The sequence below is a fragment of the Exophiala dermatitidis genome (genome assembly GCF_000230625.1).
Source record: "Exophiala dermatitidis NIH/UT8656 unplaced genomic scaffold supercont1.1, whole genome shotgun sequence".
Taxonomy (NCBI): domain Eukaryota; kingdom Fungi; phylum Ascomycota; class Eurotiomycetes; order Chaetothyriales; family Herpotrichiellaceae; genus Exophiala; species Exophiala dermatitidis.
Genome location: NW_008751646.1, coordinates 1528180 through 1550068, shown reverse-complemented (window position 1 = coordinate 1550068; position 21889 = coordinate 1528180). Strand labels below are relative to the sequence as shown.

Genomic DNA, 21889 nt, shown 5'->3' with positions numbered 1-21889 from the left:
CCAGAGCTCACAACACCAGTGCAAGCGCATATATTATGGCCAGACCGATTATCATGGTCTGCCAGGATCGATCTCCAGACGTCACTTTCAGACGCGAAGCAGAGCCCGGAAACGCAGACGGCGCAGCTGGAGCGGGGCTCGTGGTTTGCGGTGTTGCCGGGCCGGTGGCTGTGGGCGTGGCCGAACCTCCGTCAGCCCCGAAATTGCCAGGCGTCACGGTCATTGTGGTCAGATAGGAACTGGTCGTCGAAGCCTCAGGGAGGACCAGACTGGCGCCGCCGGATGTCAGATCGGAACCGTAGACTGTGGTTGTGCTGCTGCCCGAGATGGGGAGGACGATTGTGATTTGTGACCATAGAGTGCCGGTGATGGTGCTCAGAGAGTAGATTGTCGTAATGGCCGTCGAGGTCGTTGTATAAACTGACTGGGCAGCGGCAGAAGAGGATGGTGTTTCAGAGATAACTGACGTGGTAGTAGGAACCGTCGTAGCGGTGGTCGTCGTGATTACAGGTAAGGTTTGGGATGAGGTTGTCGGTATAATGACAGGGGAGGATTCCGCGGACCCGGTTAGTGTGGAGACACCAGTAGATGTAGATAGGACCTCGGTGGTTGAAGTGGTTGGTGTCTCAGTGGTTGCGGTTGTAGCCACCACTGTCGTCAGTGAAGTGCGTTGTCCTGTCGATGTGGCTATCGTTACCGAGCTCTGCGAAGTAACTGTCGCGGACAAAATCGAGGATACCGTGCTTGTCGAGGTGGTAGCCGTGGTCACCACCGTGGTTGAATACTGCGCGCAATAGTCCAGAAACTGCTGGAATTGAGGTGAAATCTGTACGAAACTGCCGGAGCTGTCGCTCTTATGCACAGAAATACACTGCTCGCATTGATTCAGGGATGTTTCGAACGCCGAACCTGGCACGCACAGCGCTGACGTTTTGCCCCTCGCCTGCGCTTCCAGGAGACAGTTGTTGCACCATGGGTAACAGGCGCCAGGGACGCTAGTTTGAGCCTGCCGCGCCGCGAGTGTGGGTGTCGGTGCCGGCAGAAGCAGAGTGGTCGAAGTGACGGTGAACACTTCGTCCACAATGAAGATCTCATATGTCAAGCCGAAATCTTCGGGGTTCATGTTGAAGTAGTCGCCGATGGCATGGTATTTCAACGATGGGTCCTGCAGTGGCGTCGCGTTTCCGTATATGTCTGCGTTCCATGTTTGCAGTGGCTGAGTTAGCGCCTCAGCCGGGATACATTCGTTGGGTGCGCAATAGAAGTTCTGGTCCGGTAGGCCGGCTTCGAAGTTGCAGTTCGTTCGGTTCGGCCTGCACAGCCAGCCGGGAGGACAGCCCCATCTGGAAAACAAAGTATATTAGTTCCAATGTTACGTCGGACAAAATAGATTGTCTTTTAGGAGACTGGAAGAGGAGGGATTATTCGAATTATTCGGCTGGCCAGGTGATGCTAAGCTTTGTTACTTACGTCCAGTCAGTGGGGTATGGTCCGGAAGCGGTGTACGTTGGGTTGGCCTTTCTTGTGGGACAAAGTGTGATGCTGGTCACTTCAGTCGTGAACGTCGACACGAGGAGCTTCTCGGTAGCAGTCGCGGTGGTAGGACTCGGCGACACTGTTGTCGAAGTCTCCGTCTCCGTAACAGTTTGAGTCTATGGAAGTCAGTACAACTAGTTGGCGACAGGAATCAGAGGAAGCTAACCGTGGTGACGACTGTTGTAGATATTATTGTCTGGTAGATGGTTACAGGTCGAGTAGTTGTTTCTGTGATGGATGTAGTCGTGGTCTCGGTAAAAGATGCAGTCGTAGTGGCAGTGAAGGATGCGGTGGTGGTGTTCGTAAAGCGTTCAGTGAGTACTTCAGTGGCTGTGGTGGTGTCTGTCAGCAGCTCCGTGGCCGTGTTGGTGACAGATTCAATGGTAGTAGCGGTAAGGATCTCGGTGGATGTGTTGGTGAAAGATGCTGTGGTGGTATCGGTGAGGATTTCAGTGGCCGTGTCGGTGACGGACGCAGTGGTCCTTTCTGTAAATGAAGCAGTGGCCGTCACTGTCACTTTCACAGGTACATATTCTGTAACGTTGAAGAAAACTGTAGGCGCGGGCGGACACGTGTGAACCCAGGTGCCATCGACAAATGTCGGACTGCGAGTAATCGGCTGTGGGGGACCAGGGAACGGCACGCCATAACTGACATAGCTCTCAGAATGAGCGTACGCCTTGATGACTGCCAGTGAAAGGCTTGCGAAGACGGCAGGAAGAGAGTGCATCTTATTGCGATGGTTTCCAAGCCTCAGTTGGGCTCAATCAACGTGTACTCATGATATGACGGGACGACAGACTGAGGTGCAAAGCGAAGGATGTTCAACGAGAGTTGTGCCCAAACGAATGGGAGCAGAATAGGAATGAAGGTAGAAACATCCTATGCTAAGATACCTACCGTTGAAGTAGCGAGGAAAAAGATAAAAGGCCTTGCAGCAGGCCTGGGAGACTTGCCGTCATCGTTGAAGTAGCTTGGGATGGCTGGCGTGGACATTTCATTCCAGGGTCGGGCTTCAATTGATGGACACGCCACATGGAAGCGGGTATTTTTCCTGCAGTACTTCTTACCGTTGAGGCCTGGTTAGTATTGTATTCTATGCACAATTGTGACGTTCCTGGCTTTTGGATCAGCTCTGCCTTGCTAGTTGCAGGTGGCAGCGCGCCAATCAATGACACAGGCGGCGCTTTCGAGAACAGGCTATCGAAAGGGGTCCGAGGGTCTTGCCTCGATCTCGACTAGTCTTGTGGGAGCGGTCAGATTGTGGGCAGCGGGTGCGTTGACATGACCGGGGCCATCGCCAACAAGGCGGAGGGACGCGATGGAGGGCGATGGGGGGTGACGGGGATTGATGGTGGGTGATGCTGCGTCGACGTTGAATCTGGAGTTAGATTCCGCGCCAAGACGGGCTTCACCCGCAACCTTGTTCCAACTTCCCAACCACGTCCTGCCACACGCCGCCGCCCGGTCGCCGGACTCTCAGCTCTCTGCTCTTAAGCTTCCTGCCCCCCCGGTCCATGGTATGTCTTAGAAACCGGTTTGTGTCTTGCTGGGCCATACCCGAGAGGCATGTCTCTTGCTCTCCCGGCACACCTGTTTCTGCTCGGCCTGGCGTGGACGACTTACCTGTCTTGTTGCCCTCGCTTAGCTGCATGTCTCTACCATTGTAAGTCGTTCACGGGCTGGACTTTGCAGCGAGAAAGCATCATTTCGTGCCTGGGCTACGCTCACCCCTGCGCATTGGTGTTGTTTCTGTCCTCCCCGGACCCTCTTTGCGTTGTTGTTGGTGATTGCCATTGATGCTCCACTGCCGCTGCCTTCTTTGCTTTAGCGCTTGAACTGTCTGAACATGCTCTCGATGACGCATGCTCTTTCGGTCTACACGCTTGTTCCGGTGTCACTCCATCGTGGCGACGTTGAGGAGCTTGTGTTCGTTGGACTGGGCAGGCACCATGGTTTGTACCACTGATCGGCTGTCAGGCCGTTATGACGGATCGAAGGTGGCAAACGTCACTATGGTCGCTAGTCTTGAAGACTACTATGAGTATTGTCTCAGAGAGATGCCGCATGGAATTTCCTCGACGCACATTAACCGCGGTCTCATAGACGGCCCAGGTGGTAGCATCTCTTGACGATTTGTGCGATTGCTGTGTTTTTGGCCGCCTTACCGCATCTTGATATACAAAATATGAACTCTAGCCTCCTGGGCTGTAAATCGCCATGAGGCCGTGTATCGCGACGGTTTTACTCGGATGGTATCTGATCAGGATCACAGAGGCCGTCTCGGTCCAGGAGAACTATACGATATGTAACTGGGCCCGTCTGCGGGCGGCTGTGGTACGAGATGCGCTCTATCTTGACGGAGGTCTGCTATGGTGGCAGACGGCGTTCGCTGATGGGACTGCGCCGGTGGTGAGTAGCGACGGAAATGTAGCTGGGGATATGTTCCGTCTGAACTTGTCGATACCGTTTGATACGAAAACAACCAACATATCGGCGCGGTTTGACCGGATGTCGAAGGCAGGCGGCGCCGGAAACAATATTGCTCCCAACTATGTGGACGGGACGATGTTCACCAACGATGGGGAATTATATCTCTACGGGTGAGTTAAGACACTTTTTACTTGATCTCGTCGCTGATTGATGAAGTGGTCTCCCCCGCCTTACAGACGCTGCCTCTGCGCAAAGCGCGGATGCTGTCCTAGGCTATGAAGCGTACCAATATGGGCCTGACCGCCAGAGCTGGAGCCCGGGGTTTTATCAAGGCAGTCTCCCTGATGGGGTAACAAGATACATTACAAATGGAGCGGGTGTCTCAGCACCAAGTGAGAATCTGGGCTTCTATTTCAGTGGCATGCGATCACCCACCTGGGGCCCGATCTACTACGACGACTCTTCGGCCAACGAGACTGCCAACACTCTTATTCAGGTCGATATGTCAACCATGAGGGGCGAAAAGTGGACAAACACCACTCTTCCAGACAATATACCACCCCGCGCCAATGCCGAACTTGTCTGGATTCCCGTCTCCAAGCAAGGAGTCTTAGTGGCAATAGGAGGAGTTGCCGCGCCAGAAGAGATCTGGGCGACAGGTCTGAACGCTACGCAGACGTCCGAAAGCAAGTTGGAAAGCCCCGGCTTCATGACCACCTTGCCTGTCTACGATATTGCTTCGCAAACTTGGTATCTCCAGAACACCACCGGTGAATCTCCTGGACAGCTTACTGAATTTTGCTCTGTTGTTGCCCCTTCGAAAGATTCGTCATCTTTCAATGTTTACGTTTATGGAGGCTACGATGGACTCAATGCTGAAGACCTGCCATCCGATGACGTGTGGATCCTGTCAATACCTGCCTTCACATGGGTCAAAGCGTACACCGGACATCAGTCGCACGGCCGCTCCGGCCATCGTTGTGTCATGCCTTATCCCGATCAGATGTTTGTCATTGGAGGCATCCATCAGAACCAAGCTATGTGTGTCGAAGGAGGCATCATCCAGGTGTTCAACCTGAACACCCTGCAATTCCAGGATACGTACGATCCGAACAACTGGTCTAACTATGAAGTTCCAGCCATTGTGACCAGGGCCATCGGTGGGAATGCCCAGGGGAGCTCTGCGCAAACTGCGTCTTGGTCCGATCATGCTCTTGCCGGCATTTTCTCCCAGAAGTATTCCCGACAAATTGCACAATACTATCCTTACAAGTCAGACGGCGACAGCTCCAAGAAGGGCGGTTCGGGAGTGAGCAAAGGCGCCATAATCGGCATCAGCGTTGCAGCCGCCCTGATATTCTTGCTGACTCTCGTTCTGCTGTTCTTGCTCATCCGGCGCCGTCGCATCATCCGCAGTGGTGGTTCTGAGAAATCGGCCAGTTCCAGCAACAGCCGCGTCTCGCGCTGGCTGAACGGCGCCTCTTGTGCAAACGCACACGATGCAGGTTCCAAGCACGATTCGTCAGTCTCGCCACCGGAAGTCCAACAGGTCTCCTACAATGCAGTCGATCATCAGCCCACACCGCCCTTGCAACCGCAGCGGCACGAGATGGCATCCACGGAGCGCCCCAAACCGCCCTTTGAGCTGGCTACGCCGTACAACAAGGACGACCACCCGCGCCATTCTGGCGTGGTCGACTATGCATACAACCCAAACTACGGCCACACTTACTCGAACACCAACACCAACACGAATTCGAACTCGAACTCAAATTCCAACTCGTCTGGGCCGTACCAGCCTTCACCCCTCGCCAGCCTCAACGAAGTCCCCAATGCAGCCGGGGCTTCTCCGCTGCGCACTGTCCGCTATCCACCGCCGGCACACGGCGTGCCTGACGACGACCTTTCCAGCTACAGTCACCATTCGTCCACCGGGACCCACGAGACTCCGCCCTGGCCATTGCCAGCATCCCAAAACACGTGGCGTCACAACGACCATCAAAACGCCGGTCGCAATTATAGGCATGACAGGGCCAATGGAAGCGACACCAGCTCCGTACAGCCTATCATTCAGGAGCTTGAAGGCAGCAGACAGCTCGACCCCGGCGCGCCTAGGGGCGATGACGGCGGTGGCTCCGGTAATCCCTATCACCACCGCAACGAATCGGCGAGTAGTGGAGTTGGGACACTGCCTTCCCCTAGCAATGCCCGCCACGAGGGCGGTTCGACGCTACTGGATGAAGAGCAAAGACGAAGCCTGTTCGACACGATCAGTCCCGTCAGTCCGACGATGGGTCGGCACCGGCGATTCTAGCGTGTACAACGCAGTTCCGCCCCCCAAAGCTTTCGGCGAACACAAAGGTTCACGTTCAGCTGTGTTTATTCCCCCGGGCGACGCTTTTATTGACGCTTTTATTACATTTCTTGAAGAACGACGAACACAAGCCCAATATACGACGAGTATGACATGTCCAGTTATTATGATTTTTTCTCGCTAAGCGTGTTGGACGAGCGGTCGCTTTTTATCTAGATATATGATATCGCTCACGACGTATCTATTATACCACAATAACGATCATGTCGTCATTTTCTCCCTTTATTCGGCGTTGGCGCCCTCTAAAACTTCTAGGAATCCACCCACAAGATGTAAGCTTCCTGTTACAAGGGCAGTCACCTCCTGACTTTCACTTGGTTGAGCAGCATTAGTAGTAGTGGTAGTAGCCGGTAATGATTTGGCAAAATTCCGGACTATGTCCACTGCTTCTTCGATTGTTCTGACTACCTCGACCTGAGTTGACGGGTCGATCTGTCTCCATGTATCGGCCAGGTCGTTTTGGACCTTCAAGGCTTCGACGTCTGAGGCATTGGTGTTCACGGAAATGAGGTCAGGCTTGTAGCCCGTGTCTTTGAATGTCGTATTGGTACAGAAGATGGCGTGTGTGAACGGATGAGAATCCTGTAGAGCCGCGGAGAGGGTGTTGAAAAGTGCTTTTGCAAGAGCACTGGCGTCACGTGTCTGTTGATTGAAGATAAGGAAGCGAGGCTGAACACGATCACGGGACTGGTTGCGGTGGGAACTGGCGGAATCTTCAAGTTGTGAAGCAAACCATTTCCCTGCGAGTTCAATGCTCTCGAGGGTGTGTCCGCCGTCAATGCACCATCGAATACATGGTTCGCGGCGCGTCTCGCACCGGCCAGGCCATCGGACCGTCTCCAGGCCACGGCGGAGCTTAACCTCAAACTCTGGATCGGAGTCAAGGCCTTGTTGCTGCAGCCACTCTCTCGCCATGGCTAGAGCGACACTAGCATTAGTCTTCTGGAAATCTCCCTCGAGGCCGAGTTTCGTCTCCCCACTGCCGATGGCCGGGTCAATGTCCACGTAGGTAAGAATACTCCCTTTCTCCTTCGAGACCTGTTCCATAACAGCTTTCGCCTCTGGTGGTTGACTGCTGGGCGTGAAACATTTGACACCCCTTTTCATGATTCCGGCTTTGTGCCAGGCAATTTCGCCAATGGTAGACCCAAGCATTGCGACGTGATCGATGCCGAGACTCGTGATGCCCGTCACGGCGGGAGATTCAATGATGTTTGTGCTATCATAAGCGCCACCGATGCCGCACTCAATCACGGCCGTGTCGACCTTCTCACTGATATAAGTGTGGAAAGCCATCAGTGTAAGGAACCGGAAATAGACCGGCTTCGCGCCAGGAGCGCTGGGATCCTGCCCTGCTGCCTTTGCTGCATCTTCCAGCCGATCCCACACTTCGAAGAAGTACTGTGTAAATTGTGCTTCTGAGAGCGGCTGGCCATTGATCTGTATACGTTCTCGGACGAAGCGTAGATGCGGTGATGTGTATAATCCGACTTTTGAAAACGGCTTCGGCCCAGCGCTTCCCACGAACTGCGTGAGAATGGAGGATGTGAAAGCGGCCGTTGATCCTTTGCCTTTTGTTCCCGCTATGTGAATAGCTTTTAGTATGTTCAAGTCCGATGACTATTGCACTCCCAGTTAGTCTTGACTAGTCGACTGGGGCTGCGCTGGCAAATGCATCGGCCGGGCTCGCATACTTCATATCCGATCTTGCGGCACCACTCCTGCATTTCGGGAATCGCCTGCTCATTCATCTTCCGCCCTGACTTCCGGATCGCATCGACAATGGCGAAATTGGATTGCAGCGTGTTCAATGCCGCAACGGCGTCCTGGAACACTATGTCAATTTGAGGCCTTCTCCGAAGCCATTCTAGGATACGTACTGCGTATGTCCGCGCCATGGCTGCGGAGGTTGTCGCGAAGCCCCGAAAATGGCCAGACTGTAGGACTGAAAGCCTCCGGGTCCATGCCCGCATCATCGGGCAGACATGACCATTGGCACTTGATCCAATGGCACTGGTGAACCACTGCAAGACAATGCGATCAGACGGACACACGAGTCGTGAAGTGACTGCGCCAATGTACGGCAGATCACTCCTGGCTACGGTGGACTTGAGTGTCGTCAGCGTAGTCCGTTCAACGACGTCTGATGAGTCTGACCTCAATAGGCTGGGGCCTGGTTCACGTCCGTATACAGTATCCTTCCTTCCTTTAGGAAAACATGAGCGAGAATGGGCCAGTCTCACTCATCAGAGCCAGCGAGGGAGGTTCCCATAGGTGAGTTCATAAGTCAAACGAGCCAGACAGATTCCCAGACCTGATATTCTGGAACTGCTCCAGAGCACCTGAGCCATGAACTGGCCCTCCGCTTTGCGTCCAGATGTTTCACTCCTCTGGAGATTACTCATTACAAGGACAACTTCAAAACATTGGCCGACCACCAGGAAGATGTCGAGTACTGGAAGGAGGAGACCTTGTGTCGCTTCCTGGCCTTACCCGACCTTCTCAATGCGGGGCCAGTACTCTATCACATGTGCACCTATCTGGGAGCATTCCCATTTCCCAGTCTGGCACCTTGCATATTGACCAGGGAAGCAATGTTGAAAGTAATCACCATCATGACCGGTAGGTATAAAAAGATTTTGAAACGAGGGGACCAGGATAAAGTGAAGCTACTGTTCCGAAGTCTGGCTGTCTTCGACCGGAGTGCCAGCATGTCGTCGCCCACACAGGAGCCCAAGATGGAGGACATCATCAAGGAACAACTTCCGGAAGACATGTTGAGAGAACAGGAGATTGAGAAAGGGACTACTCCTAGTACTTCGGGCTTTGCTGTCGACGAGCCTGCCAATGATGATGAGGACGAGGACGAAGACGACCTCGCCCTAGCCGCCCTGGATACGCTGGACGCCATTGAGGTTTTCAAACATGACCAGAAGACGGATCGTAAAATCCATCATGCCATTATCCCCGTCGAGAACCTGAAGAAACTCGTGATGCTGCTTCTGTTGATCGCCGGAATAGACCCTCTGACTCCCATGGGATTACTTGGCCAGAGCTTGAACCCAGAACGATTGCACGCTCTGAGTGTTGCAGCCGATGCCATCATTGCGGCTTTCGACCCTGACCCTCAGACCAATGGCATCGGATATACGAACTTTGTCAAGACGGCCACGACCACTCTGCCTTGGCTCTTCGAACCTTTCAGTCCACTGTTTGAACATTTCTTGTTCAGCAAGAACATCAATCTCAACAAACATCGCGGCGAGCCAGAGCCAACCGTTCCACCTGAGCCTAAGCCGTCCCCTATATACAGGTCGGAGGAGGACGAGAGCGACAACGACTCGATCTTCAATGACACGCTTCTATCCCAGATCTCAATGTCGCTCAAACTCTATGCCCCCACCGGTTCGCTCGTCAACATATTCACCTCCGGTGCGAGATTCAATCAACTGTATTCGACGTCTTCACATGGCACTTCTCTCAGCTCCTTTTCGAGACAAGTCCTCTCATGGCAATCGGGGACTATCGTGCTCATCTCCGGCAGTCTGCCCGACACTGAAACTGCCAACAAGTCGATCACGCTGGCCGCATACCTTCCGGAACGGTGGCATGATCCCAGCTCCGGGCCCAGAGTGACAGCAGCATCGCGCGACCGCGACCCTTCGGCGCCCAGAGCTTGTCTAGTCCAGCTTCAACCCAGGCAGGCAGTCTTCCCCGAAAACCCCTACAACCGCACCATGAATGTATCGTATTTCTCGAGTAAGACGGGCATTGCATTGGGCTGCGTGATTCCGCAGCAGTCGCGCACGCATACAGTCTCTCAACCACCGGTGCTGGGTCCCGTCAGTCTGTTGATAGATACGGATCTGTGCACAGCCACGTTTCAGCATAACGGCGATGCAGGAAGCGGCGCGTTCGTGACCGATCCTGGTTTGGAGACCGCGCAGGCCCGCCACAAGGACGCTACTCAACCGAAGAAAATCACTTTTGACATTGATAACCTCGAGGTCTGGGGAATCAACTTCCCCTCGGGTGAAACAGAGGACGAAGTCACAAAGCAGAAGAAACGCCTTGCTTGGGAAGAGGCCGAGGCTGCCAGGAGACGGGGCGTAAATTTCGGAGGCGACCAGGATGCTGCAAGGGCTTTGCTGGAACTGGCGGGTTTGGTCGGTGACAAGGCTGGCAATCGAAGCGGCGGATCGGTTTGATCCAGATGCTGGGCGGACTACAAGTCGATAGGACGTACAGTACCTGTTATAACTACATATTAATGACAGAGTAAAGCACTCGAGGAAGCAGTCTCTCTTAGCATCACGTTGCTTGGGCTCCACGTGGACAACTAAGATCGGTGCGGCCGATCCGGGTTTGTGAGCTTGCACTGTAAAACATTGTCTAGGCATTATATTCTGTTGATAAACATAGCCGCTGGCGGCCGGGCACATCTCGAAACGCCCTTCAGGACAATATGTCACCACGGTGGGAAAGAGATCATCTAGCAGCATGAGACGACCCAAAGACGTCCTTGATGCGACGTAGGCCATGTGTGATCGGATTTGCGCTCTGGGCTGCACTCGTACTCAAGACCCAGACGGTGGCATTGCCCGACTGCGACGGCAAGAAATATCCCATATCCAGCGTCCTGCCCAGCCATAAGGCCCCCCCTTCCCATACGCCTGCTAGCTGTGAAACCGGAAAAATCTCAAAAATGTGCGTACAAAGTATAGGTCGGTCAACACTGGCAGTTTCCGGCTCCTTGGGTGCCGGTAGACTCTGGACGTAGATCTACACCGGGTCGAGGGTTCGATCTCAAATTTCGAGGACCAGCCTGGTCAAGGGGGAGCTTTTTAGCAATGGCGGTGAAGAGTTCGCGAACATTGGTCGCCGTCTTCGCCGAAGTCTCGAAGAAGAGAAGTCCGGCTTCCTTGGCATATGCTTCGGCGTCAGCGGTTTGGATGGCGCGTTTGTCGGGATGCTCGTTGACTAGATCCAACTTGTTTCCGGCCAACGCTATGACGATGTTCTCATTCGCCTGTCTCTGCAACTCCTTCACCCAAGATTTTGCCTTGTCCAGTGATGACTGTGTGTAATATCAGCGATATGGTTTGAGGGGTCTGTACGGTGGGGAACTTACGGCCTGGGTAATATCATAGACGACCACGGCGCAATTGGCATTCCGGTAGTACATTGGAGCCAGCGATTTGTACCTCTCCTGGCCCGCGGTATCCCATATCTCAAACTTGACCGTCGTGTTTTCATCGAGCGATATCGTCTGCGTCAAGAAGGCGGCGCCGATTGTGGACTCGCGGTAGTCGTCAAACTGGTCTTTGACGAATCGAAGCACTAATGAGCTCTGCACCGGGTCAGATGGTTTGGATGCGTCGGAAACGTTGGAGACCGTACCTTTCCGACCGCGGATTCACCTAGAGTCTCATTAGCCTGCGGTCATTTCAGATATCACCGTCCCAACATACCGAGAAGAACAAGCTTGAATTGGGCAAACCTGCCGCCTGCGCCAGGTCGGCCTGCCGGAGCTCTCGTGGCCATGCCTCAAATACTGGATTTTTAGAGCGATACTGTGATGTGTGTCTGGTTGCTGACGGTTCAAACAACCATTAAACGTAATGCGGCGTGTGTGGTAAGGAGTACGGGGATTCGAGGATGTGCTGATGGGTGATGTTATTGCCTGGCAGTGGCTCAGTCGTTACAAGTTGGGGACTCGGAGGGCAGACAATGCATAACTCGGTGCTAGTAGCGCTAGCTGAGCTAGTGGTGCTGATGGCAGCCGTGCAGTATCACTAGTGTTGTTAGTGTCCACTAAACTGGGATTCGCAGCCAAGGATGACGACGCCGGGAAACTTCAGGTGGACAACTTGTTGAACTCCAGCCTCCCAAAATGCGCAGCCCGCAATAACACTGGCACTCACAAAACGGCTGTGCAACCGCCAATCACTTGTCGTGGTGGTCACTACTCGCCTACAATTCCAGCTTCACAACCACTTTCTTTGATTGTGTCCTGTCCCGAGTCGAAAATGAGCTGATAACGAAATCCAAGCCCTCTGAGTCTCCTGCGTTGCTTCACACGCGCCCGAAGCCATGGCGCATCTACTGCCGTTTCGCGATATCAATGTCCATGCATCCACCAGCCATTATGCCTTCACCTCCCCTTCGACACCTTCTGCACCAACACTCGTCATCGAGCGACCCTCCGGAGATATCCGATTGAACGATGGCTCCCTCATTGGCGCAAAGCGTGTCTCTAGCATTGCAGGCATCCTGGGCATTATCAAGTTGAAACTAGACAAATATGTTATTGTTATCACGAAAGCACAGCCCATGGGGAGGATCCGAGGACATATGGTCTACAAGGTCGTAGCAACGGAGTTTCTCCCTCTCAGAGAACGGCCTGTCCATGACCCCGATGAGGACACCTATCTGTCCTACCTCAAGGCTCTACTCATCTCTGGGCCTATGTATTTTTCATATTCGTTCGACGTCACATCAAGCTTTCAGCGCCAGTCCGAGTCCGATCTTTCACAACCGCTCTGGAAGAGAGCCGATGACCGCTTTTTCTGGAATAGATTTGTTCAGACCGACCTAATAGATTTTCGGATGGGAGATGGACGCTCAGGAGGGTTAAGAGGACAGCAACAACCCGGGATTGACCCCTACATCCTGCCTGTCATGTTCGGCATGTTCGAAATCAAGCCTGCCCGGATCAAGTCGACCAACTTTAATTTTGCACTTATTACCAGGCGGTCTCGCCATCGTGGTGGAACGAGGTACTTTTCTCGTGGCATCGACGACCAAGGCCACGTCGCCAACTTCAACGAAACAGAGCAAGTGGTCGTGCTGAATGATGTTTCCGGGCCCCCGGCCGGCTACGCTGGTGGTGCCGGCATACAGAATGGGAAGGTTGGCGACCCAATTTCTGAGACTCAAGTTCTCTCGTTTGTCCAGACACGAGGTAGCGTGCCCGTCTTCTGGGCCGAGATCAATGACTTGCGTTACGTACCAAGGCTACAGATTCGAGGGGTGGACACTGCTGTTGAAGCGGCTCGGAAGCACTTTGAGGAGCAGATCAGAATTTACGGTGAAAACTACCTGGTCAATCTGGTCAACGCGCGCGGCAGGGAAGAACGTGTGAAAAAGGCCTATGAACAGATCATCAGAATACTGGTCAACTCTCCGGGTGAATCCGTCGAAGCCGACCAGCGGACTGACGAGAAGTTTCGCGACATCAGCGCGGAATATCCACAGTCAATGATGGATAAGCTGCACTATATCTACTTTGATTTCCACAACGAGACCAAAGGCCTGAAGTGGCACCGGGCTGAACTTCTGCTTGACGAACTGATTGATGGCCTGAGAAAGGGGCAGTACTTCAAAGGTGTGGAAATGCCAGGCGATCCCTCTGGGGCCCTTGAGGTTCGCCTGAAACAGAAAGCAGTGGTTCGCACCAATTGCATGGACTGTCTTGATCGGACCAACGTCGTGCAAAGTATGCTCGCACGGTGGGCACTGACGCAGCAATTCCAAGACCTCGGCATTCTACAGCCCGGCGAACGTGTAAGCGACGATCGCGCATTTGAGTTCCTATTCAGAAACATTTGGGCCGACAATGCTGACGTTGTTTCTAAATCATATTCGGGCACTGGTGCCTTGAAAACGGATTTCACTCGAACGGGAACTCGGACGCGGGTAGGGATGCTGCAAGATTTGAGCAACTCTTGCACTCGATATATCCGCAACAACTTCTTGGACGGGCCTCGGCAGGACGGCTTCGACCTTTTCCTGGGCGCCTACCTTCCATCGACCTATGGAGTCGGAACATCCATGATGTTCACTGACAAACGACCACTCATCGTTCAGGCCATCCCATATGTTTTTGCGGCCTCTCTATTTATTGTTATCATTTCAATGTTCACCCGACGAGCGCAAGACTCTACAGTTTGGCCGTTGCGGCTGCTTGTTATCTTGTGTCTGATGGTTGCAGGATGGTCTTTTCAATTCTTGTATACTTATGGCTTGCTTTATGTCAATTGGCCAAAGCTCAACACCCCGAGCTTCGCCATTGAAGAAATCAATCAGGCTTTGGCACGGGCACACAAGGACAAGATCATTGGTCCTTTGATTGCTGCGACGACCACGAGCAAAGAAAGAAGGGCTAGGAACATCAGTACAGCTAACATGGGGTATATGGAAGAGGGTAAAAAGAGAATAGAATGAGCGGGAAAGCGGGTGGTGACTGATTCACGGGGCAACCGATAACTCCGCAAAGATAGATCATGTACTTTGCACAGCAACGATGATGAGCATTGAATGAAACTACGGGGTACCACTGCGTCTGGTCTGGTCGCGGATCAGGCAATCGCCGAACCCTCCGCGCGGAACACGTTGCAAGAGAGGGCTCACCATTGGGGACGCTGAATGCTCCCAGCCCGCCTTGACCTGCATCCACGCAGTAAGCAGGAAATCGTCTCCTGGGCAGTGCTCAGCCACCACAGCACGCCGGTCAAACCCTGATTGCACATGCTCTAGTGCTTGATGTTCCGCGTTCTGCGTAGAGGGTGCTACAAATTACCTGGTGAGCGCCATAACGGGGAGGACGATGCGGTGTGGACTCTGATGCCGCTGTCTGGAGTCGCTCCACAAGATGGGGGTTAAGCTTTCGGTCCACGTCCGATGATTGGCCAGATGCTGATTTGAGCTGACGCTAGGTATCTTTCAATCAACCTCGCCTGGTGATCTCCTACTGTGTACTTCCCTTCCTCTTTCCCACGAATCCTCCCACCCCCCCGGCTGCTATGAGGCATTTATCACACCCCTCCATTTTTTACCAGCCGCCCCTTGCAGCATGGTCTTCCTCTGAGGTATTGTTGTGTCCATTTCCGCTTTGGGCCCTCGGCAGAAGAGACTGTGCCGCTTCATGGCCAGCTTATCGCCTCGCGTGGCGCTGCTAAGGTGGTACAACCACGGTCCCCAGTCCCAGTCCGAACACGTTTTTCTCGACTCATTCTTATGACTCCCGACGCCCTGCAGCTCTTATCTTAGCTACATGGTGCCATGACTCCATTCTTGCGGATGGAAGGATGGTATTGAAAGGTGGGAACTGGCTCCAAAGAATACGTCAAAGAAGTAAGAAGCCGAGCGTGGCTGTGTAGCAGCATGCATGCTCCAGAAACGGCAGTTGTGAGGCGCAACCCATAGGGTCCTGGCGCACTGCACACGCTGTAGTTTTGTCAAGAGGAAGATAAGTACCTTACGCCGGCTCCTAGGTGCACGTTCTCGTCATGCTCTCGCGCCCTTCTCTCTCAGTGCCGTCGCTGTCTGTTGCCCTTAGCTCGCTCGCGAGTGAATTTCACCTGCTTTTTCGAGCTCCCCAGCCCTTCTTCTCATGGCCCAGCCTCGCATTCATTTTGATGATGCCATTGAACCTGTGCGGTCGCATGGTAGTGGTGGTGTCTACCCCTTACGGGACAGGGAAGCAACAGGAATCGGCAGCATTCGCTCCAGTAGTGCAGCAAGACGCCGCAAACAAGGAGATTTTGATGAGGAGGGAAACAATGTCGAGGAGCGCGATCTGAAGACAAAACAGGTCCGACCGCTCAGGATCGTTTGAGAGTATGGTTGACGTCTGACCTTTCCAGGAATTCTCTGGACTGAAGCTCCTGTGGCTTGCATACCAGTCGACTGGGGTCATATATGGCGATATCGGTACCAGCCCTCTATATGTGTTTTCTTCGACTTTCACAGCAGACCCCAGTTACGACGATCTCCTCGGCGCGCTGTCCTTGATCATCTGGAGTCTTACTATCATGGTCAGCATCAAGTACTGTCTCATCATCTTGCGAGCCGATGACGAAGGCGAAGGCGGAACATTTGCTCTCTTCACCCTCTTGTCGAGGTATGCCAATATTGTCCGTCGTGATCCCCGAGAAGAGCAGAGGATAAGGATGGAACGCCATCTCACCGGAGAGCTTGGGAAAACGGCGCAAAAAGCTCGCAATCTCATGGAGCGGTCTCGAATCATGCAGTGGGCTTTGAAGGTTGTCGGCGTGTTTGGTGTGGCACTCGTCATGTCGGACGGTGTCCTCACGCCTGCTCAATCGGTTCTGGGTGCCATCCAAGGTATAGAAGTTGTGTCACCAAGCATTACGAACTCCACCATCGTTGGAGTTTCATGCGCCATACTCGTCGTCCTGTTCTTGATACAGCCACTCGGAATCACCAAGCTTGCGAGCACTTTCGCGCCTATCGTCATCATCTGGCTCCTCTTTAACGCCTGCTTCGGGATCTACAACCTTGCGAGGCATGACGCTTCTGTCCTTAAGGCATTTTCTCCATACTTCGCCGGATCTTATCTCGTTCGACATCGAACGGAGGGCTGGAAGAGTCTGGGTGGCATTCTCCTGGCATTCACAGGCTGCGAAGCCCTCTTCGCCGATCTCGGAGCCTTTACACGGCGGGCTGTGCAGATATCGTGGCTTCTATTCGCATTTCCCTGCTTGCTGCTTGGATATATTGGACAAGCCGCCTATATCTCTGAAGATCCCACTGCCTGGACCAACCCATTTTACAACACAGTGCCGCATGGGTGCTTCTGGCCATCACTTGTCATCGCAATACTTGCTGCTATTGTCGCCAGCCAGGCGATGATCACGGCGGTGTTCCAGCTCTTATCACAGATCATGAAACTATCCTACTTCCCGCAAATCAAAGCGGTGCACACCTCGAAGATCTTCTACGGCCAAATCTATATCCCGGCCGCAAATTGGCTGCTTATGATTGGCACAGTTATTGTGACGGCGGTCTACAATAACACCACAAGCCTGGGACATGCCTACGGCGTGTGCGTCATCCTTGTGACATTCATGTCCACGTGCATGGTTGCAATTGTGGCTTTGATTGTCTGGCGGGTGCCGGCCACGATCGTTGGCTGCCTCTGGCTAATCTTTGCTCTCTTCGATGGGGCATTCCTCTCCTCTGCGCTGACGAAGGTTCCTGATGGCGCATGGTTCACACTGGCACTTGCGGTGGTGCTGTCCTCCGTCTTCGTGCTGTGGAGATTCGGCAAGGAGCAGCAGTGGCACGCCGAAGCAGCTGATCGCTTCCCTCCATCGCACATGCTTTGTGCCACGGAGAGCACCAGCGCCCAGAGTCGTCAGTTGAAACTTTCACCCGCATTTGGCGGAAAGGAAGTTACCCGTATCGACGGATTCGGCATCTTTTTCGACAAGGCAGGTGCTCCCTCTACAACACCTACAGTCTTTATCCACTTTCTTCAGAAGTTCCATGCCGCCACAGACATCATTGTCTTTTTCCACCTTCGACCCTTAGAAATTCCTACAGTGGCACCTGAAGAACGCTACGCGGTAACGCGATGTTATGTTGGATGTGAGGGTAACAGCAAAGTTCCTATTCAACATTGCTATCGGGTCATCATCCGTCACGGCTACAATGACGAAGTGGTCACCGAAGACTTGGGACTTCTCCTCTTCGAACAGATTCGCGACTTCATCATCCGTGACGGCGCAGGTGCCGACCTAGCCAAAAGGCTAGAGACGAGCGGCGACAAGGCCGCTGTGCTACAGGAGAAGATTGTCGACTCGGCAAGACCATCTTTGGAGGATGTCGAGATTGCAGAACGGCTGGCAGAGTTGCAACTTGCTTATGCAAGCCAGGTGGTATATGTCATTGGCAAGGAACAGTTGCGCATCAAGCGGGGAACAAACTTGGCCAGGAGAGCCCTCCTGGAATTGTTCTTGTGGATCAGGGAGAACACCAGGTCCAAGGTGCAGGCGCTCAACGTTGCGATAGACAAGCTTGTGGAGGTTGGGTTCGTGAAGGAAGTGTGAAGCATGCACCTTGTTGGACCTTGATGGCTCATGGGTATACAGTTTGAAGGCAAAGTTATCTAGCAGAACAAGTCAGAACCCGCTCTCTGTAAGCCACCAGTATCTAAGTCCGTCCAACTCTATGATATCCAATAGAACTCATAAAAGCCCTAGGGCTAGGGGTCCAGGGCCATCATGTGGACCACTATAGTACCGTGCATAATAAGCGTAAAGGGCAGCTCAGCCTTGCTCTGTTTCAGAATCTTTCCCATTGGCTGGAAAGTGGAGCCTCGCCGGGAGCGACACTTGGCGCTGGGCAGCTCCAGAAAAAAGTTGCCCGGATCGCCGCCAGGGTCACTCCGAATTGATTGATTTTGGAGCGCGTGTCAGGCCATTCAACTTCTTAATCTTCGGCATTGCAATTCAAAGCTGGGTCAAGATGAGTGCCTCGTATGCGTTACGAGGTCCTTCCAAGCTCCTCGGGAGTCTTGCCCGGACGCCCAAGTCAGCCATTGCTCGACAATGGGTTTGTCGACGATGCGCATCTACTGCGGCGCTGCAGACCTACGCCGCAAATGTGAAGAACCAACCCACACAACGGTCTCTCGACCGACGGTGGCAGCAACGACGAGGTGCTGCCGGCGCTGCAGCCGCCATGTGAGACTATCTCCTACGTTCAGCCTAATAATGCCAAACTAACGCATCGCAGGCTTGAAGAGGCTCAAGAGGACTCGGATGCTCTTTCTCAGGAGACTATCATCCAGAATCTTTCTCCGGAGGAAGCGTATCGTCTATCGAAAGTCAGAAATATTGGTATTGCGGTATGCTTTGTCGACTTCTACTTCTCAGGCGAGGATTTCAGCTCACTGTGACCTGTTCTTAGGCGCATATCGACTCCGGCAAAACGACCGCGACCGAACGTGTTCTGTACTACACCGGGCGTATCAAGGCGATTCACGAAGTCCGTGGCAAAGATGCCGTCGGTGCCAAGATGGACTCTATGGATCTGGAAAGAGAAAAGGGAATCACTATCCAGTCTGCGGCCACTTTTTGCGACTGGGTCAAGAAGGAGAATGGCAAAGAGGAGAAATACCACATCAACTTGATCGACACGCCAGGACATATCGATTTTACCATTGAAGTGGAACGTGCTCTTCGAGTTCTCGACGGGGCTGTCATGATCTTGTGCGCCGTGTCTGGTGTCCAGAGTCAGACTATAACCGTCGATCGACAGATGAGAAGGTACAACGTTCCCCGAATTAGTTTCATCAACAAAATGGACCGGATGGGAGCAAATCCTTTCAAAGCCGTGGATCAGATCAACAAGAAGCTCAAGATGCCTGCAGCCGCCGTGCAGGTGCCCATTGGCGCCGAAGACGAGTTCCGCGGAGTAGTCGACCTGGTCACCATGAAGACATTATATGCTGAAGGCGACAATGGCGAAATCATAGTTACCAAGGACGAGATCCCAGCAGAGGTCCAAGAAATTGCCAAGGAACGAAGGGCGATGCTGATTGAAACCCTCGCCGATGTCGATGAGGAAATGGCCGAAATCTTCTTGGACGAGAAGGAGCCCACCGTGGAGCAGTTGAAGGCCGCCATTCGACGAGCCACCATTTCGCTCAAGTTCACACCTGTCTTTATCGGTTCTGCTCTCGCCAACAAATTCGTTCAGCCTATGCTGGACGGAGTCTGCGATTATCTACCCAACCCGTCAGAAGTGACCAATACCGCCCTGGATCGCCGTCAAGGAGAACAGGCCGTCAAGCTCATCCCATACAACTCGCTACCGTTTGTGGGATTGGCATTCAAGCTTGAGGAATCGAACTTTGGCCAGCTCACTTACATCCGCGTCTACCAGGGCAAACTGAAAAAGGGAATGAACGTCTTCAATGCACGAACCGACAAGAGAGTCAAAATCCCCCGTATCGTGCGGATGCATTCCAATGAAATGGAAGAAGTCTCGGAAATCGGTGCCGGCGAGATCTGCGCCGTGTTTGGTGTCGACTGTGCTTCCGGTGATACCTTCACCGACGGCCAACTGGGTTACAGCATGAGCAGCATGTACGTTCCCGAGCCCGTCATCTCGCTGAGCATCAAGCCCAAGAACAACAAAGATTTGCCCAATTTTTCAAAGGCCATTGCACGATTTCAACGAGAGGATCCGACATTCAGAGTCCATTTCGACACGGAGAGCGAACAGACGATTATTTCCGGTATGGGCGAACTGCATCTCGAGGTATACGTGGAGCGCATGCGGAGAGAATACAAGGTCGACTGCGAGACCGGCCCGCCTCAAGTTGCCTACCGTGAAACCATCACCAAGAAAGTCGACTTCAACCACTTGCTCAAGAAACAAACCGGTGGTGCGGGTGATTATGCCCGAGTCGCCGGATGGATGGAGCCCAAGGGGAACCTCGACGGCAACCACTTCGAAGAGCAAGTCGTGGGTGGCGCCATTTCCGAAAAGTTCTTGTTTGCTTGTGAAAAGGGATTCCATCTCTCTTGCGAAAAGGGTCCCTTGATCGGCCACAAAGTTTTGGGCACTTCGATGGTCATCAACGACGGTGCTACTCACATGACTGATTCCAGTGAAATGGCGTTCAAGAACGCCACTCAACAGGCCTTCCGTCAAGCGTTCATGCAGGCCGACCCGGTCGTGCTTGAACCGCTGATGAAAACTGTGGTTACTGCACCCAACGAGTTCCAGGGTAACGTGGTGGGTCTGCTCCAGAAGCGGAACGCTGTTATTAATGATACTGAAGTCGGTGTCGATGACTTTACGGTTTGGGCCGACGCTAGTTTGCAAGGCATGTTTGGCTTCAGCGGCAATCTGCGTGCTGCTACCCAGGGCAAGGGCGAGTTCAGTATGGAATTCAGCCACTATGAACGCGCACCCATGCAGCTGCAGAAAGAGCTGGTCGCCGCTTATGCTAAAGCCCAAGCTGAGAGGAACAAGAAGTAAATGGATCGACAACATTTATTTCCCGGTGAGCTTATGGCAAGGCAAGTCAGAACGCAGCTTTGCGTTTGGGCTGCTCAGGGAACAGTCTGTGTGGCAGGAGTGCGCTACCTGAGTTTTGCCAAATGTGAAAGCTCACCACTACTTGAAAGATACCCTTGTGACTGGGCTGGGAATGTATCGCTTGATGCAGCTTCGCTTGCTTCAGCTCGGTGGTGACGGGGCCAAACCCAAGCTTGCCTCGCTGCTCTTCTCTTCCCAGGGCCTCATCAATATCAGATCAGGACGCATACATGCATTCATGCCTGCTCCGCGGTGGACTCCTGCCTCGCTGTCTGTCTCATCACACCTGAGATCGACATTCACGACAATCACAATCTGGGAGAGGCACAAAAGGAAAAGTGCAGACACTGAAGAATACTACGGTAGTCATGAAGAGAGGGCGACGGTGTTCTAGAGACGGGTTGCTTTTACGAAAGGAAAAAAAAGGGAGGAAAGCCAGTATGTGTGTCCTGGTTCTTTTGCAGTTGTGAAATGGAACACGGTGGCAGGGGATGTTCACTGGATCTTTTCATAAGAACTTGTCTTATTACATTACTACTACTATCAAGCTCTCTCTCCTCTTCGAACAGCTTGGAAGGCATTGCGACGGCGTTTCGAAGGGAATGAAAATGTGGAAAGGTTTGATATCAATCAGGACTTGGGAAGAAATATCATATCAATAGATGAATGGAATTTTTGATTTCTGAT

At 53.1% G+C, this 21889-nt stretch overlaps 8 protein-coding genes across 8 annotated transcripts; 5 read left to right on the top strand and 3 right to left on the bottom strand.

The window, feature by feature from the left end:
• Positions 1 to 7: 7 nt before the first annotated feature.
• Positions 8 to 2266, bottom strand: HMPREF1120_00560 (uncharacterized protein; the record flags this gene model as incomplete). Its single annotated transcript, XM_009154559.1, has 3 exons — positions 8 to 1343; positions 1471 to 1652; positions 1703 to 2266. 3 exons carry the CDS (start codon positions 2264 to 2266, stop codon positions 8 to 10), a joined length of 2082 nt encoding a protein of 693 aa, XP_009152807.1.
• A 736-nt stretch (positions 2267 to 3002) lies between these two features.
• HMPREF1120_00559 (uncharacterized protein) lies at positions 3003 to 6563 on the top strand. The gene is made up of 2 exons (XM_009154558.1): positions 3003 to 4139; positions 4186 to 6563. Exons 1-2 carry the CDS (start codon positions 3757 to 3759, stop codon positions 6281 to 6283), a joined length of 2481 nt encoding a protein of 826 aa, XP_009152806.1. The 5' UTR covers positions 3003 to 3756; the 3' UTR covers positions 6284 to 6563.
• A 2-nt stretch (positions 6564 to 6565) lies between these two features.
• Positions 6566 to 8241, bottom strand: HMPREF1120_00558 (folylpolyglutamate synthase; the record flags this gene model as incomplete). Its single annotated transcript, XM_009154557.1, has 2 exons — positions 6566 to 7963; positions 8038 to 8241. 2 exons carry the CDS (start codon positions 8239 to 8241, stop codon positions 6566 to 6568), a joined length of 1602 nt encoding a protein of 533 aa, XP_009152805.1.
• A 258-nt stretch (positions 8242 to 8499) lies between these two features.
• Positions 8500 to 10642, top strand: HMPREF1120_00557 (uncharacterized protein). The gene is made up of 2 exons (XM_009154556.1): positions 8500 to 8617; positions 8681 to 10642. Exons 1-2 carry the CDS (start codon positions 8572 to 8574, stop codon positions 10549 to 10551), a joined length of 1917 nt encoding a protein of 638 aa, XP_009152804.1. The 5' UTR covers positions 8500 to 8571; the 3' UTR covers positions 10552 to 10642.
• Positions 10643 to 11072: 430 nt separating this feature from the next.
• Positions 11073 to 11887, bottom strand: HMPREF1120_00556 (GTP-binding protein ypt5; the record flags this gene model as incomplete). The annotated part of the gene is made up of 4 exons (XM_009154555.1): positions 11073 to 11420; positions 11475 to 11693; positions 11744 to 11763; positions 11815 to 11887. 4 exons carry the CDS (start codon positions 11885 to 11887, stop codon positions 11073 to 11075), a joined length of 660 nt encoding a protein of 219 aa, XP_009152803.1.
• Positions 11888 to 12436: 549 nt separating this feature from the next.
• On the top strand, positions 12437 to 14569 carry HMPREF1120_00555 (phosphatidylinositol-bisphosphatase; the record flags this gene model as incomplete). The annotated part of the gene is made up of 1 exon (XM_009154554.1): positions 12437 to 14569. One exon carries the CDS (start codon positions 12437 to 12439, stop codon positions 14567 to 14569), a length of 2133 nt encoding a protein of 710 aa, XP_009152802.1.
• Positions 14570 to 15737: 1168 nt separating this feature from the next.
• HMPREF1120_00554 (potassium uptake protein) lies at positions 15738 to 18198 on the top strand (the record flags this gene model as incomplete). The annotated part of the gene is made up of 2 exons (XM_009154553.1): positions 15738 to 15938; positions 15991 to 18198. 2 exons carry the CDS (start codon positions 15738 to 15740, stop codon positions 18196 to 18198), a joined length of 2409 nt encoding a protein of 802 aa, XP_009152801.1.
• A 418-nt stretch (positions 18199 to 18616) lies between these two features.
• HMPREF1120_00553 (elongation factor G, mitochondrial) lies at positions 18617 to 21142 on the top strand (the record flags this gene model as incomplete). The annotated part of the gene is made up of 3 exons (XM_009154552.1): positions 18617 to 18834; positions 18887 to 18998; positions 19061 to 21142. The coding sequence occupies 3 exons, from the start codon at positions 18617 to 18619 to the stop codon at positions 21140 to 21142; spliced, it is 2412 nt and encodes an 803-aa protein (XP_009152800.1).
• Positions 21143 to 21889: the final 747 nt, after the last annotated feature.